The 12735-nt window shown below is 37.4% G+C and overlaps 1 protein-coding gene across 1 annotated transcript; it reads right to left on the minus strand.

The window, feature by feature from the left end:
- Nucleotides 1-230: 230 nt before the first annotated feature.
- Nucleotides 231-12530, minus strand: PVALB (parvalbumin). The gene is made up of 5 exons (XM_063426501.1): nt 12422-12530; nt 4438-4511; nt 3131-3263; nt 2268-2377; nt 231-430 (listed from the first exon to the last, which is right to left on the minus strand). Exons 2-5 carry the CDS (start codon nt 4496-4498, stop codon nt 402-404), a joined length of 333 nt encoding a protein of 110 aa, XP_063282571.1. The 5' UTR covers nt 4499-4511; nt 12422-12530; the 3' UTR covers nt 231-401.
- Nucleotides 12531-12735: the final 205 nt, after the last annotated feature.

Raw genomic sequence — 12735 nt, forward strand, 5'->3', positions numbered from 1 at the left:
AAACCACTCCATGTGAAGAGGTGACTATCTGAGGTCTCTTCAAAAATAGTTATAGAAGACTATAGCTTTGTAGAGTATGTATGACATAAAGTTATAAAAAAAAAAAAAACTTTGAGATTTAATATTGGATCTTAAAAGAACACACAAAAGTAAATATATCTGTTAGTGTCATCACTGCTCATACAATCTCCACGAAAAAATGGACACATGAAAGACACAAAGTACAATGGTTGTTTGGTTCCCAGTTCTTTTTGCCCTTTATTGCATTGTGATATGTTTATTTCCAGCACGGAGATCCAGGAGGCAGGGACCAGAGGCGTAGTATAAAATGGGAGCAATAAATAGATTTTTGTCCGAGGAGGGAGGCGCTATGCACAGGTGGGACGTACAGCTTGATAGGATTAGCATTCAGCCACCAGGGCTGTGAACTCTGTAAAGACGAGAGATCAGATTAGAGAGGCAATTTACATAAATGGAAAAAAAAATTAAAACAAGATCTTATTTTTCTGTTTTACTGGAACCTATGGTACTAGAACCTGTTTTTGTCACAGTGTGCACTATATGTTTGTGTTCTTTTTATATAGCCTATATATAGTCTATATATCAACAGTGAGGACGTTACTTATCCATATATCCCAGAGTGGGATTTGTACCACTCCACGCTGTTGAAAGGAGCCATTTTGGGGCTCCACATCATGTGAGTGAACATCTACTTATCTATTCATCCTGTAATTATCAACTCAACATACTACACTATATTGGTTTTCTTTTTTTTTTTATATCCCATGGAGCATCCAGCCCGGATCAAGAGTGCTTCTCTCACCTCTCCCTCAAGTACCTTTCTGTTTTACTGCTTGTTGTATTAGTGTGGGCAAAGGACATTACAACCACAAGTGTCCTGTGAAATAACATGTATCAGAAAACTAAAAGTAAATGCCATATGATCATAGAGTCCATCCTACATGTCTTACTCTGGCCAATGCAGTTGGTTAACAAATTCAGTTTTTGGTGATGATCAATAATGCCTTTTCAGAACAATAGGTGGAGTTACAGTTTACCACCCCAAGCACCAAAGCTTCTAACTTTCTTTCACCCTTCCTTGATTAATTCACACCCTTTACCTATAGTCATACAGTTCCCTATTGGTATTGGGAAATAATTGCCTGTTGAGTTAGTTCCAATTTCTTTAATACCTCTAAACTTATTACTCTCTGCATGAATTCACTCTCTCCTCTCTAATCTCAATAACATCTTGTTTTTCCAAGGTTTTGGTGTGTCAGTGGCCCTGACATCTTCCTCGAGCTTGCTGAAATGTAATCATTGCTGAAAGTGTGATGTATTTCAAGGGTGATCAAAACATAGATCTTGGATTTTGGATATCTGTGGTAAGTACTCATTTTTTTTTTAAAGTGCAGTGGATATAATGGCTTTAAAACTAAACTAAAATAATGAAATACAGTTTAATCAAGTCAACGTGCAATTTGTACTTCCATGTTTATTTTGCACAAGCTCTATTCTTACAAAACAGTGGTGCCCTTTAGAAAAAACCCAACTTAATATTGTGTTATATTGTATGCGTTTGTTGGATCATCAGTTTATTTCAAATCCTGTATTTTTCACTTGTAACCACATTCTTTGCCTTCTTTCTTGTTACTTAGCAACCCTAAACTCAGGAAGATGATAGAGCAACAGTGAGAAAGAAGCCACCTTTCTACTTCCTGTTACAATATAATAGTTTATTAATTCCTGGTAGAACCTTATAAACTTACTTGTATGGGTTTTAGATAGTGGTCTACAAACCCTTGGGATATAAGTTAGTAATATAGTTTATTTACCTAGTTACAAGTAAAATGCAATGAGACTAAGCGATCATCAAAATTAAACATTATGCTTCTATCTGAGTGAAGAAGTGAGGTAAACCTGTAGCTTGTGGTAAATTTTCCAGACAATATGGGTTAGTTGATACTATTCACTTGTTTTTAATTTTATAATCAATGTATAATGTAAAAGTATATTATAAGTATAAGAATGATATTATATTACAGAAAATAGCCATCTGTCTGCACCATAGTGGACCAGAATGGGCACATATCTGCTCCTCACTTAACTACTAGGCAAAGATTGGACTGTTAGATGGTCCACCAATTCTTGAAAAGAAGGGCAGGTTTTACCCATGCTCCATGCAACCTTTATGCAAAAATAATAATGACCTAATCTTAAAAAAACTATAGCGTTTGGAATACAGTCACTGGTAATTGAGCACCTACCATCTACTCCGATTTTGCCGTCTCCATCTTTGTCGCCGGCTGCTAGTAGGATTTTGGTTTCCTTGTCGGACAGAGCTCGGCCATTTGGGGTGAAGCCTTTCAATACCATCCTGTGGGATTTATTAAGGGTTACCTTTTTATTAATATATGGCATAATATTTAGTTAAACATGATATAAGTGAAATCCATTTTTTCCCTTCTCTGTTAGATAAAATCTGTTTAAAAAATGTATTTGGGGGGTTGGAGGGGAGAATATTCTTCTCTATTAGCCCTTCTGAGATACTTTATACTGAAAGTATATAGCGAAACAGTTTATTCTCACTTGTTGCAGTTGTAGTCCTACAAAAGACCTTTTACCTGTTATCCACAGCCGCTATGCACTCACTCCCTATCTCCATACCTTCCCTATTTTAAGTCCAATAAACTCTAACGTGTTAATGTGTGATAATGCTAAAACAAGTCCTGCGCAATTATAGCATACCAAACACAGCACGGGTGATGACTGAAACTTTGTGGGCTTCTAAGCTATCCTAGGCAGGAACATCAGATGGGTTCAAATATTTTGCCAGTGTAAAGCTGTAATTCATGGCCCAGGAGAGAAAACATCAGAACAATGCATGCTGTTCACATTACATTTTGATGGTCTTCTCATTGTACATTTTGCAGCAATGCTAAAAGCGGTTGATTTATAGCATTTCCATAAATTATGTCTATAATAAACGAGTGTGAATGTCCTGGAAATGTAATTGTGTTTTCATAAATAAATTAGTATTATACCTTTGCATGTGGGTGTTACATTTTGATGCATTTAGGATTGAGTACTTGCGCGTAAACATGCTTTTAGAGTAGTGCGATAAACCTACTTAAGTTCATCCTCCTCTATATATCCACTCCGATCCTGGTCCAGAATATGGAAAGCCTTTTTCACGTCATCTGTGCTTTTGTTCTTCAAGCCGCATAACTCGAAGAATTTTTTGTGGTTGAAAGAGTCAGCAGCTGAAGTCAGAGACATATAGACAAACGGGGGGAGAAAACACAACATTTATTAGAACGTTGAAGTTTAAACAAAATTAAGGTATAGTTGTGGTGGTGGTGGCAGAAGAGAAAAAAATTATAAAAAAATAAAAATAACACAAAACCTAAAAAAAATATATCCCATCTCATTGGTGAAAGCTAAGGTTTTCAAATTTAATACAGGGACTAAAGAACACACCAAAAGCATATCTCCTCCTTATGCGTATTATTAAGTGCTGCACAAACTTGAATTCATTAAAGTAATTATGTACATGCAATGCATTTAGTTTTCCAGCCCGAGATTAGAGAATGGTGCAGAGAGTTCTGCAGTCTTGAAGCAGTCATGCACTAGAAGGCATTGTAACGGGACAGCTATCAGAATGCCATGCTTGTCCTGAAAGTAATTGCTTCCAAGAAATAAAATGTTGTCCTTGAGGCTAGCATTATTCTTTATGAAATAGCTATGTTAATCAGTCTTTCCTTTACAGCCAACAGAGTTTAGTGATTCATTATCAGCCGCTTTACACAGACAGACACTGGCTGCTACAAAGAAACAGGCAGAGAGATCCCAACAAAAGGAAAAGGAGACAGATGCAGAAGTCATCCGAAAGGACAATACAGCATAGCGGAGGAAGGTAGCAGGAGAAGGGGGTGCAGAACAGAGTAGGGGAGCAGGAAAATGACAAAGTAAATTGAGAAAGAGACAAGAAAGACATCCGAATAAGCCTTCCAAATATAGCTGCATGTAAGTCCAATTTGGCTTTGTAGTGATGTATTGATTGCAGTTTAAATTTATAAAAACATTATAAATAGATTTGCTTGTCTTATGAGTAGAGTTATCAAATCAGACTCAGTGCTTGGGTTGCAACAGCATCATCTGCTATAACAAAGCCATCTGGCTAGGTAACTCCATAAGGGTCACATTGATAATACTGCAGCAAACATTTACTAACTGGGTATAGTGCCCAGTGAGCCACTGGAGTTGGGTTACCTTCCTCTCTTAAGCATAGCATCTGTGAACTTGATACAATACAATAAACTATTGATGAAGTTGTCATGTCATGCTTTTTGTATATTTTTTTTTGTATTTTAATTAAAATTGATTATATAGAGCAGCAAGTCTCCCACACCCATGCATTTTTTTTTTATTTCTTACCTTCAAAAGCCCCCACTGCCTTTGAGATGTCGGCAGCTGCGAGCACATCAGTCATGGACATTGTGGCTTCTGATCTGCAGGAGAATGGGACAGAGTGAGAGGCAGGGAATGTTCTGCTGGACTCATCACTTCTAAGGGCCGGACGACCTGACTGCGGATACTTGCATGCACGCAACCTCCCGTGACAGTGGGAGGGGGGTGGACAGTTTAGGATGAAACTACTGGCAGAAAGCCAAGGGGCACCGTGCCAGTCACCTGAACATTTGCCAATGTCACATTATCCTTTTGTATTTGGGGCACAATGTCTTAGAGTTGTGATGTAGCAGGGGAATACTTTGGTTATTAACGTACCCCGATGCCATTCCCTTTAACCTCTTCTCTGCCGCAGCAGACAATAAATACTGCAACGTCTATGATTTAACATTGTCAGTGATATATTTCTGTGCCATCAGCAGTATTTCTCCCTTCCCTTGTTATATAAAAGCACTTTGGAGGGCTCTGCATTTATTGATTTGGTTTCTTGCAGTTAATTTTGCAGTAGAAGTTCTATTGACTATCAGTAACTAGCATAAGTCATGTGAAATCCTGGACTGCATATTATGCAGATATGACTGTTACAATTGCCGCAGCACTGAAGGCTTTGCACCATATATGAATAAGGCTGTTCATCTTTTTATTTACTTTGTTGATTTTATTCCACCATCCTTAAGATTTTAGATACCTGTGGTATAATGCTAAGTTCTATAAAATTCAATATGAACAAATGATACAGCTGTGCACTTCATAACCATCTCTGATGGACACTTCCTGGTCTGGTCATGTCCATGATTTTGGGGAAACAGAGTTTGAGATGCTTGTGTTAAATTATGGGAAATGAAGGATTTTACATGCAAAAAAACAACAACACTCTGATGAAACTGACATAGCCTCTACCTCAAGACAGAATATAAGTTTATGTGAAGGAATTATCATTCCCATACTAATTATTAAAGTATTGCAGCAGGACAACCGGTTAACCAGCATATATCCTTGTATACATATGTTATACTTGGAGGGTTACATTCAGAATAGATACACTCTGATGGCTCCAGTGCACACCCTAACCAATCGGAAGTGGTACTTGAAGCAAAGCCTGATCAATAAACATTCAAAATAAAACAATTAAAAATTTTTTTTTTTTTACCCCATTTAAAAAAGCCACAACGGCAAAACACATTCATTTATGTTTTATTTTGTATTTAAATAAAGGAATTCTTTTGGACAAATATACCTAGGTTTCTGCCAATTTCTTTAAATTATTAAAAAAAAAATTTTTTAATTTTTTTATTTTTTTTGCCTGGCTTTTTAACCACCACTCTAAAGAAATCCGAGGTAGGGATCATACCACCAGGGCCAACACAGAACAGTCAGCCTGCTCTATGTTGTGTGAGTATATTTTATATACCTTTTTACACTTGTTTTTTTATCTTATTGAGAGCACTACTGTTGCCCCCCCTACTTTTGTTGTCGTTTGAGCTCCAGTTAACCCAAAGACTGAGTATACCTACAGTATATCCCAAAATGGGGATTGTACCACTACAAGCGCTAGACACTAGAGCTGGCTATAGCTCTGCCAAATGTGAGTGCATTATTATTATTATTCCACCATAACCACTTTATACGATACACATTGCACCATTAGGTCCTTTCTCTCTTCTTCTCTCCATTTCATATGACCAAATATCGGAGAGACTAATTAAGGATACCATTCCCAAGCTTTAAGAATTCACATCTCCCATTGAATATACCATATGGAAACCATATTGTGTGAACCTAAAGGTTTTCTTTTATACCTCTGGACTTGACTATATTCCATTACTCTCTGTGGCGCAGCACCTATTTATCTTTGTAATATAGTAATTACACAACAGATTTTCTTATGCTCACTTGTGAACAAAATAATTGAAATTATACCATCTAGTTATCAATTGTAAACATGCTAAACTCTTCTTAAGGAAGAGACTGAGAGACAAATAGAGAAAGTGATAGCTAACAGGTGAGAGAGTGTGAAACGCGTGGGTACAGACGATATCTGAGAGGAGTACACAGACATGCACAAACACAAAGTAAACTATTTTGGCAGAACCTGACAGGCACGTGGAAGTCTCAGGTCTCACACCCATGGAATAAGATAAGTATTAAGAACCCACAGGGCCCAATGTTGGTCACTAGTTGTCCCCTCCCTTCCTTCTTCACCTAGGAATAGTTAATGGGGCCAAGCAAATGCAGGGCTCCTGGTCCCCTGTCTTGTATGTTGTAGCAATTATTTTTTTTCTGTTATACATAACACTACCTTATCACTTCTGGGTTGTAAAAGGGGATTACAGAAATTATTGCGATATATTACCAATTATACAACATGAATCAAATCCTTTTAGGTATCATATGATGCTGTAACCCCACTAAATACCTGAGACAAAAACATGTACTTGTATTCCTGTTTTGGAATTACTGCTATATGTATTGTAATGCAATGTCCTTTAATATTGCTGCAAATTAAAGTCATCTTCACTACAGGCAGTACCACTGACAAGTGAACAGGTGAATCAATATGTGTTTGAGTCATTGAAGTTGTAGTTGTTTTCCAAGCTAATGAATTCTCCTGAAATCTGTGGGTTATTAAAGATCAGATTTCCTGGGAATAATTGCAAACTTGGAGCCTTGCTTCAGAATTACTCGTTATAACTAACTACCAATATCACAAGTAAATATAAGCCTTAAAGACAGATGCTCGTTAAATAATGACAAATTAAAATGGTGTGTACTGTAATATATATCAGCTGTGCTAAAGCTATGTGGTGTGTTCTGTAAAGTAAACTGTGGCAATTGTATGTGGGAAAGAAATTTGTTTGTAAAATGTAATGATAATTTTAAGAGCTGGTTATGTTTTAAGTCTGGTGTACTGAACATAAATACCATTATTAAAGTCTGTGGAAATTGATTATTCATTACCAAAGATAAAATAATGCAAAGTAAAGGTCCATAGGGCATCACGGTGAGGTGCAATCAATGGTGAAGTTGATTGGATTGATGAACAAAACAAAATACAACGTTTCAGCCTCAAGACTTAATCATGTAATCATGTTTACTGATCCAATAAACTTCACCATTGATTGCACCTCACTTTGAGTTCTATGGATCTTTACTTTGGACTATTGCAATAAGATCTGTGGATCCTTCCCTTGGTGTTCCAGTGATACAGGTGGCATCTAACATTTATTCACCTGTACTGCAACATCACTATTTACTCTATTGTCAACTAATAAAATATTCAGATCCCTTCCACGTTTTTGTCAGAGAATCCAAAATGCTTATATACATACTTCATGCAACCTATTGCAATCCCTGTAATAGGCACTGTTAGGACTCTTAAAGGGGTACTACCACAGCTACATATGTGCTTGGGTAAATGCTCAACAATTGCACATTCTCTAGGTCTACAGTGCAAAGACTGAATTCTTTCTCTATTCCATCTGTTCTGTAGTTCTGCAAATATGTAATTGATGCATCATTGAAGGTATATCGCTTTCCCAAGACCTGTACAAAAATATGTATGGTCTGACTTTGTATAAGAACGCTTTCATGATAATTGTGCGCATGTGTGTGGTCAGGTTGTTTCATTCATGAACAAATAGAAATTTGAAGCCTGATTTCTATTTTATATAAACCGCAGATGTGCATGAGGTATACACAACACAGCGCCCTGACAATATAAAAAGGGCCAGGATTGACTGAGATATCTTAGCCACTTTAGCCTCTGCAGATGTCACTGCAGAAGCTGCAGCTTGTGCGGACTTGTAGCAAACGAGGGGCTCTTGGAGTTCAGCTTACGTTTTATTGTTATTTATTTATATTTTTACATTCTAAAGGCCTTGTCTCAAAATTCTAATTAAGGAAAAAGACGGGGGAGGAATGAACTACAGAGAGGAGAGTCCCTTTAAGCTGCCACACATGGTGATAAATAGGTTAGCAGAACCTGAATTTGTTGATGCATTCATAAAACAGCCAAGATGCACGTATAACGAATCAGTTCCTTCATGGATGAGCAGATACTAATTCTGCTGTGGCAGTGAGAGATGCAGAACAGAGACAAATGCTAAGGGTCTTATTGTACAGCAGACTTCTGCCAAGAAAGGATTTCTTCTTCAGATTATTGCTGACGGTGCAGGATTTCTGGGTGCTTTGCACCCCACCCTCCCGCCTTCCATGAAACTGTATCCTGCCTCCGACTGTGTATAGCCTTGGCACAGCACCCTTGTGCACTTCTCACGGCTACAGGCATTTGCCATCTGGGATGTGAGCAGTATAAATGGGGAGATAGCAGCATTTCAGCAATTCATTTCAAAATCTCCAGCAGTTTAGTATTACATTGCTATATGGATATGCTCAACGGCATGTTACGGATCACTGGGTACTATTCATCCCTGTTTTAATAAAATTATTTTTATTCCCTTAATTTTGCCTTTATTTTAATTTCGTATCATTATGTATCTTTCCTAATGTAGGAGTGTGTTAATAAAGAATTCATTTTTGACTGTGACATTGCACGGCTGGATTCTTTGATATAAAACCAGAAATAATCTTCTGAACCCCTTTTTTCTTATTTTCCTTTCCTTGTCTCCTTTTTATAGCAAGTACAAGTTACCGTTAGCAAAAATGTTTACAGGGTCTGATGCTACCATTCATTGTTCATCTGTCCACGGTGGTAACTTCATTAATCTTTTTGATAGATAGACATCTGTGTGACAGTAAGTAGTAGCACATAAGCATCTGTCCATCTCTCAGAAAATATCCCTTGTGGATCTATTAAGTTGTCTTCTTCATCATCTATATCATCCTGTAATCATTTACGCATTTACTTACATAAGTCTTGGTCCATGGGCAGATATTGTCCACTTTGGCCCACATTTTGGATATCTCATTTGTGTTTAGCTAGAAACTTTATATCAGTTTTAAAATCCTATTTCTACTTAACTTATCAGGCTATGCCAACCTCTTTACTCTACCTTGAAAATAGAATATGCTGCATATAAACTAGGAAAACAGAATGGTAATAATGAAAAAAAAAGATGTGTGTCTTGGACTAAACCTTTTAGAATTTAAAAAAAAATTCCATTGCAGGGTCGGGTGGGGGGGGTTTGGAAGAGGGCAACAGTGATCCACCTGTCACTAAAGTCATCTCCTGCTCTTCTGCTTTTACAATTTCTCACATACATTGCCAATCTTACTAGTCTCAATATACAAGTGAACAACCCTTTAGACCTCTCATCGGATGACAGCTGCCAATATTAAACTGGAACAACATTCTCTCCTTGTCCTTCCATTCGGTTTTAACCAGTCCATCTTGAATTTCACAAACTCCAAAACTGACAGCTATGATGTTCTGTACTTTTTCCACTTACTGAAACCAGTCAACCCAAGCATTTCCTTTCTTGAACTGTTTGTCTTTAACCATCTCTGATCCTTCGACCACCCATTCCAGAACTCATCAATCTTTTCTTTACAGAATTCTTTCCCTTTTACTCACTACGCCCTGGTCATATTTTTACACCATATAAAACTGACGGATACATACTTTGTAGTTAACTACATAATTCTCTGATTTTCCTTGTTTCTCACTAATACGGCAAAATGAATAGGACAGTATCTCACGTGTGGCAAAACTTGCTAATGGGTAAATACATTTAACATTGAAGTTCTTCAGCATGATGTTGTTATTTCATTTCTATAAGAATTTAAATGGTTGCCCTATTTCACAGCATGACCTAAATTCTACTATCTGTGCAGAGCACAATAATAGTTAACAGGTACTTGCCCAGGAAGGCTACTTTAAGATTTGTCTAGTTTTACTTATGTCCTGGGGTATAGATTTTATTACCCAGCTGACGTGTACTGATTTTATCGACAAAAGCAAGAAAGACTCTGCAGGTTTGAATAGACTGCAACTAGCACATTCACCAACTGACCTATTTAACAGGCAGGAACTATGAACTGGTTTTACCTGCATCCTTCCACATTGACTTTACTATAACATTTACAGATAACGATAATGCATCCCAGCTTTTAAAGAATATTATTTTCACACATTGTACATAACCATATATTCGTATTCATGAACATATACTCAGTTACGACTATTTACAGCACACATCCACATCCATATCAGTTTTTACTTAATTTGGCAAACAAAGTTTATTATCTACCACTAATTGCAACTGCAGATAATGACAGTATCCCTCCATTATGGGGAGACAGATGGAAGTTTTCAAAGCAAGACATCTCATTACAAGCCTACACTAATTTTGCTGACAGCTCTGCACATAGAATAAATATTCTTTCTTTCTCCTTTTTTTCAAGAAACTGTTTTGCAATCAATGGATTCGACACATTGCATGCATAAAAACATAGACATTAATTTGGAATGATAATAAACCCACAAACACTCAGTGTACAGCAAGTTATGCATATAAAATTAAAAAGTAGGGTGTGATTAATTCTAATTTAAATAAATTAACTAGGGGAAGGTATGCTTCTCCTGGGAAGACACTATTAAAAGACCACTATAGTGCCAGGAAAAAATACTCGTTTTCCTGGCACTATAGTGCCCTGAGGGACCCCCTCCCGCCGGGCTCTGGGGAGAGGAAACAGTTAAACACTTACCTTTCTCCAGCGCCGGGCGGGAAGCTCTCCTCCTCTCTGCCTCCGATCCTCCCTTTCGGCTGAATGCGCATGCGCGGCAAGAGCTGCGCGCGCATTCAGCCGGTCTCATAGGAAAGCATTTACAATGCTTTCCTATGGACGCTTGCGTGCTCTCACTGTGATTTTCACAGTGAGAATCACGCAAGCGCCTCTAGCGGCTGTCAGGCAGACAGCCACTAGAGGATTTGGAGGCTGGTTTAACCCTATTATAAACATAGCAGTTTCAATGAAACTGCTATGTTTATAAAAAAAAAGGGTTAATCCTAGAGGGACCTGGCACCCAGACCACTACATTAAGCTGAAGTGGTCTGGGTGCCTAGAGTGGTCCTTTAAGTGTAGCTGATGTCTATTAGAGTCTTATAAAGCATTATATGATATCATATTTCTTAAAAATGAATTTATTGATAATAATATATAGTAATAAGGCATTATACATGATCTCTTATTTTGAGATTTTGAGTCTAATGTTTCTTTAAAGTAGATATTTTAAGGTTATATGAATTGAACTAACTCTCCCCGGCTACATCTATAAATTTAACCTTAACCTATATTTTCTTTCTCCTCATTATCCCACAAAATGACAGATGATTCATACAGAATATACATTTCTTGAACTCGTTCTGTATTCTACTATCTTTATCCAGAATACTAACAGCTTATCAGACTCCTCACTTCTAATTTTATCTCTGGTTTAAACCACTCAGGTCCAAAGTATTAGATACACATCTCAGCAATGTTCCCTTTGATATGTGTTAATGCCTTCAGGCATATTTAAATTGTTTTTGTGTTCAATTACTAAATTTACAGTGAGTAACATCTATATACCTGTTGCTATTTGTCTATTGTTTTCTCTTGGCATGAAAATACATTATTTTTGCATGTTCTTACACACGAGTCAGGGTTTGTGTATGTTGACTAATTCACCACATACTGAAAATACTTTATAATTACTTCATATTTAATTTATAGCATAAAGTTTAAACGCCCAATGCAAATGTACTTGCCCACTGTTCCCCCATAATGTCTGTTATTTTTTGCTCTTCTATTGATTTTCTAATATTTAAAAATATATATTTTTTCACTCTCACCCATTTTCCAACTTTTGAATAAGCTCATCACATGTAATTTCTATTTGTCGCACCTTTTCCCCAGTCATCACACATTTGCTTAAATGTATCTGCATGCATTCTATCCATTTCTATATGCAGCCTTCAAATTTCCCACGACTCCCTCCCCTTGTACTCACTGAGGGATGGATCAAGATCCGTGGGAAGGGCTGACAGAAGGAGACGGTCGAAAGGCAACGGTGAGGTGCCCCAGAGGAGGAAATCCCTCTTAAATACTTTCTCCATCTGTTCTATTTTAGGATGGGTCATCCTCTCCCTCCTCCTTATACTGGACTATTGGTGTCAGATACCCTGGGACAGCAGGAAAGGATCATATTTATTGACAAGTATCTCATCAAGAAACTCTATTAATACGTCTGGCATGGGCTCAGCTTCTGGACTTGGGCTTCTGAGGCCATAGGAGGAAGGAGGACAAGGAAAGAGGCAATCTTCA

The sequence above is a fragment of the Pelobates fuscus genome, chromosome 7 (assembly GCF_036172605.1).
Source record: "Pelobates fuscus isolate aPelFus1 chromosome 7, aPelFus1.pri, whole genome shotgun sequence".
Classification (NCBI taxonomy): Eukaryota; Metazoa; Chordata; class Amphibia; order Anura; family Pelobatidae; genus Pelobates; species Pelobates fuscus.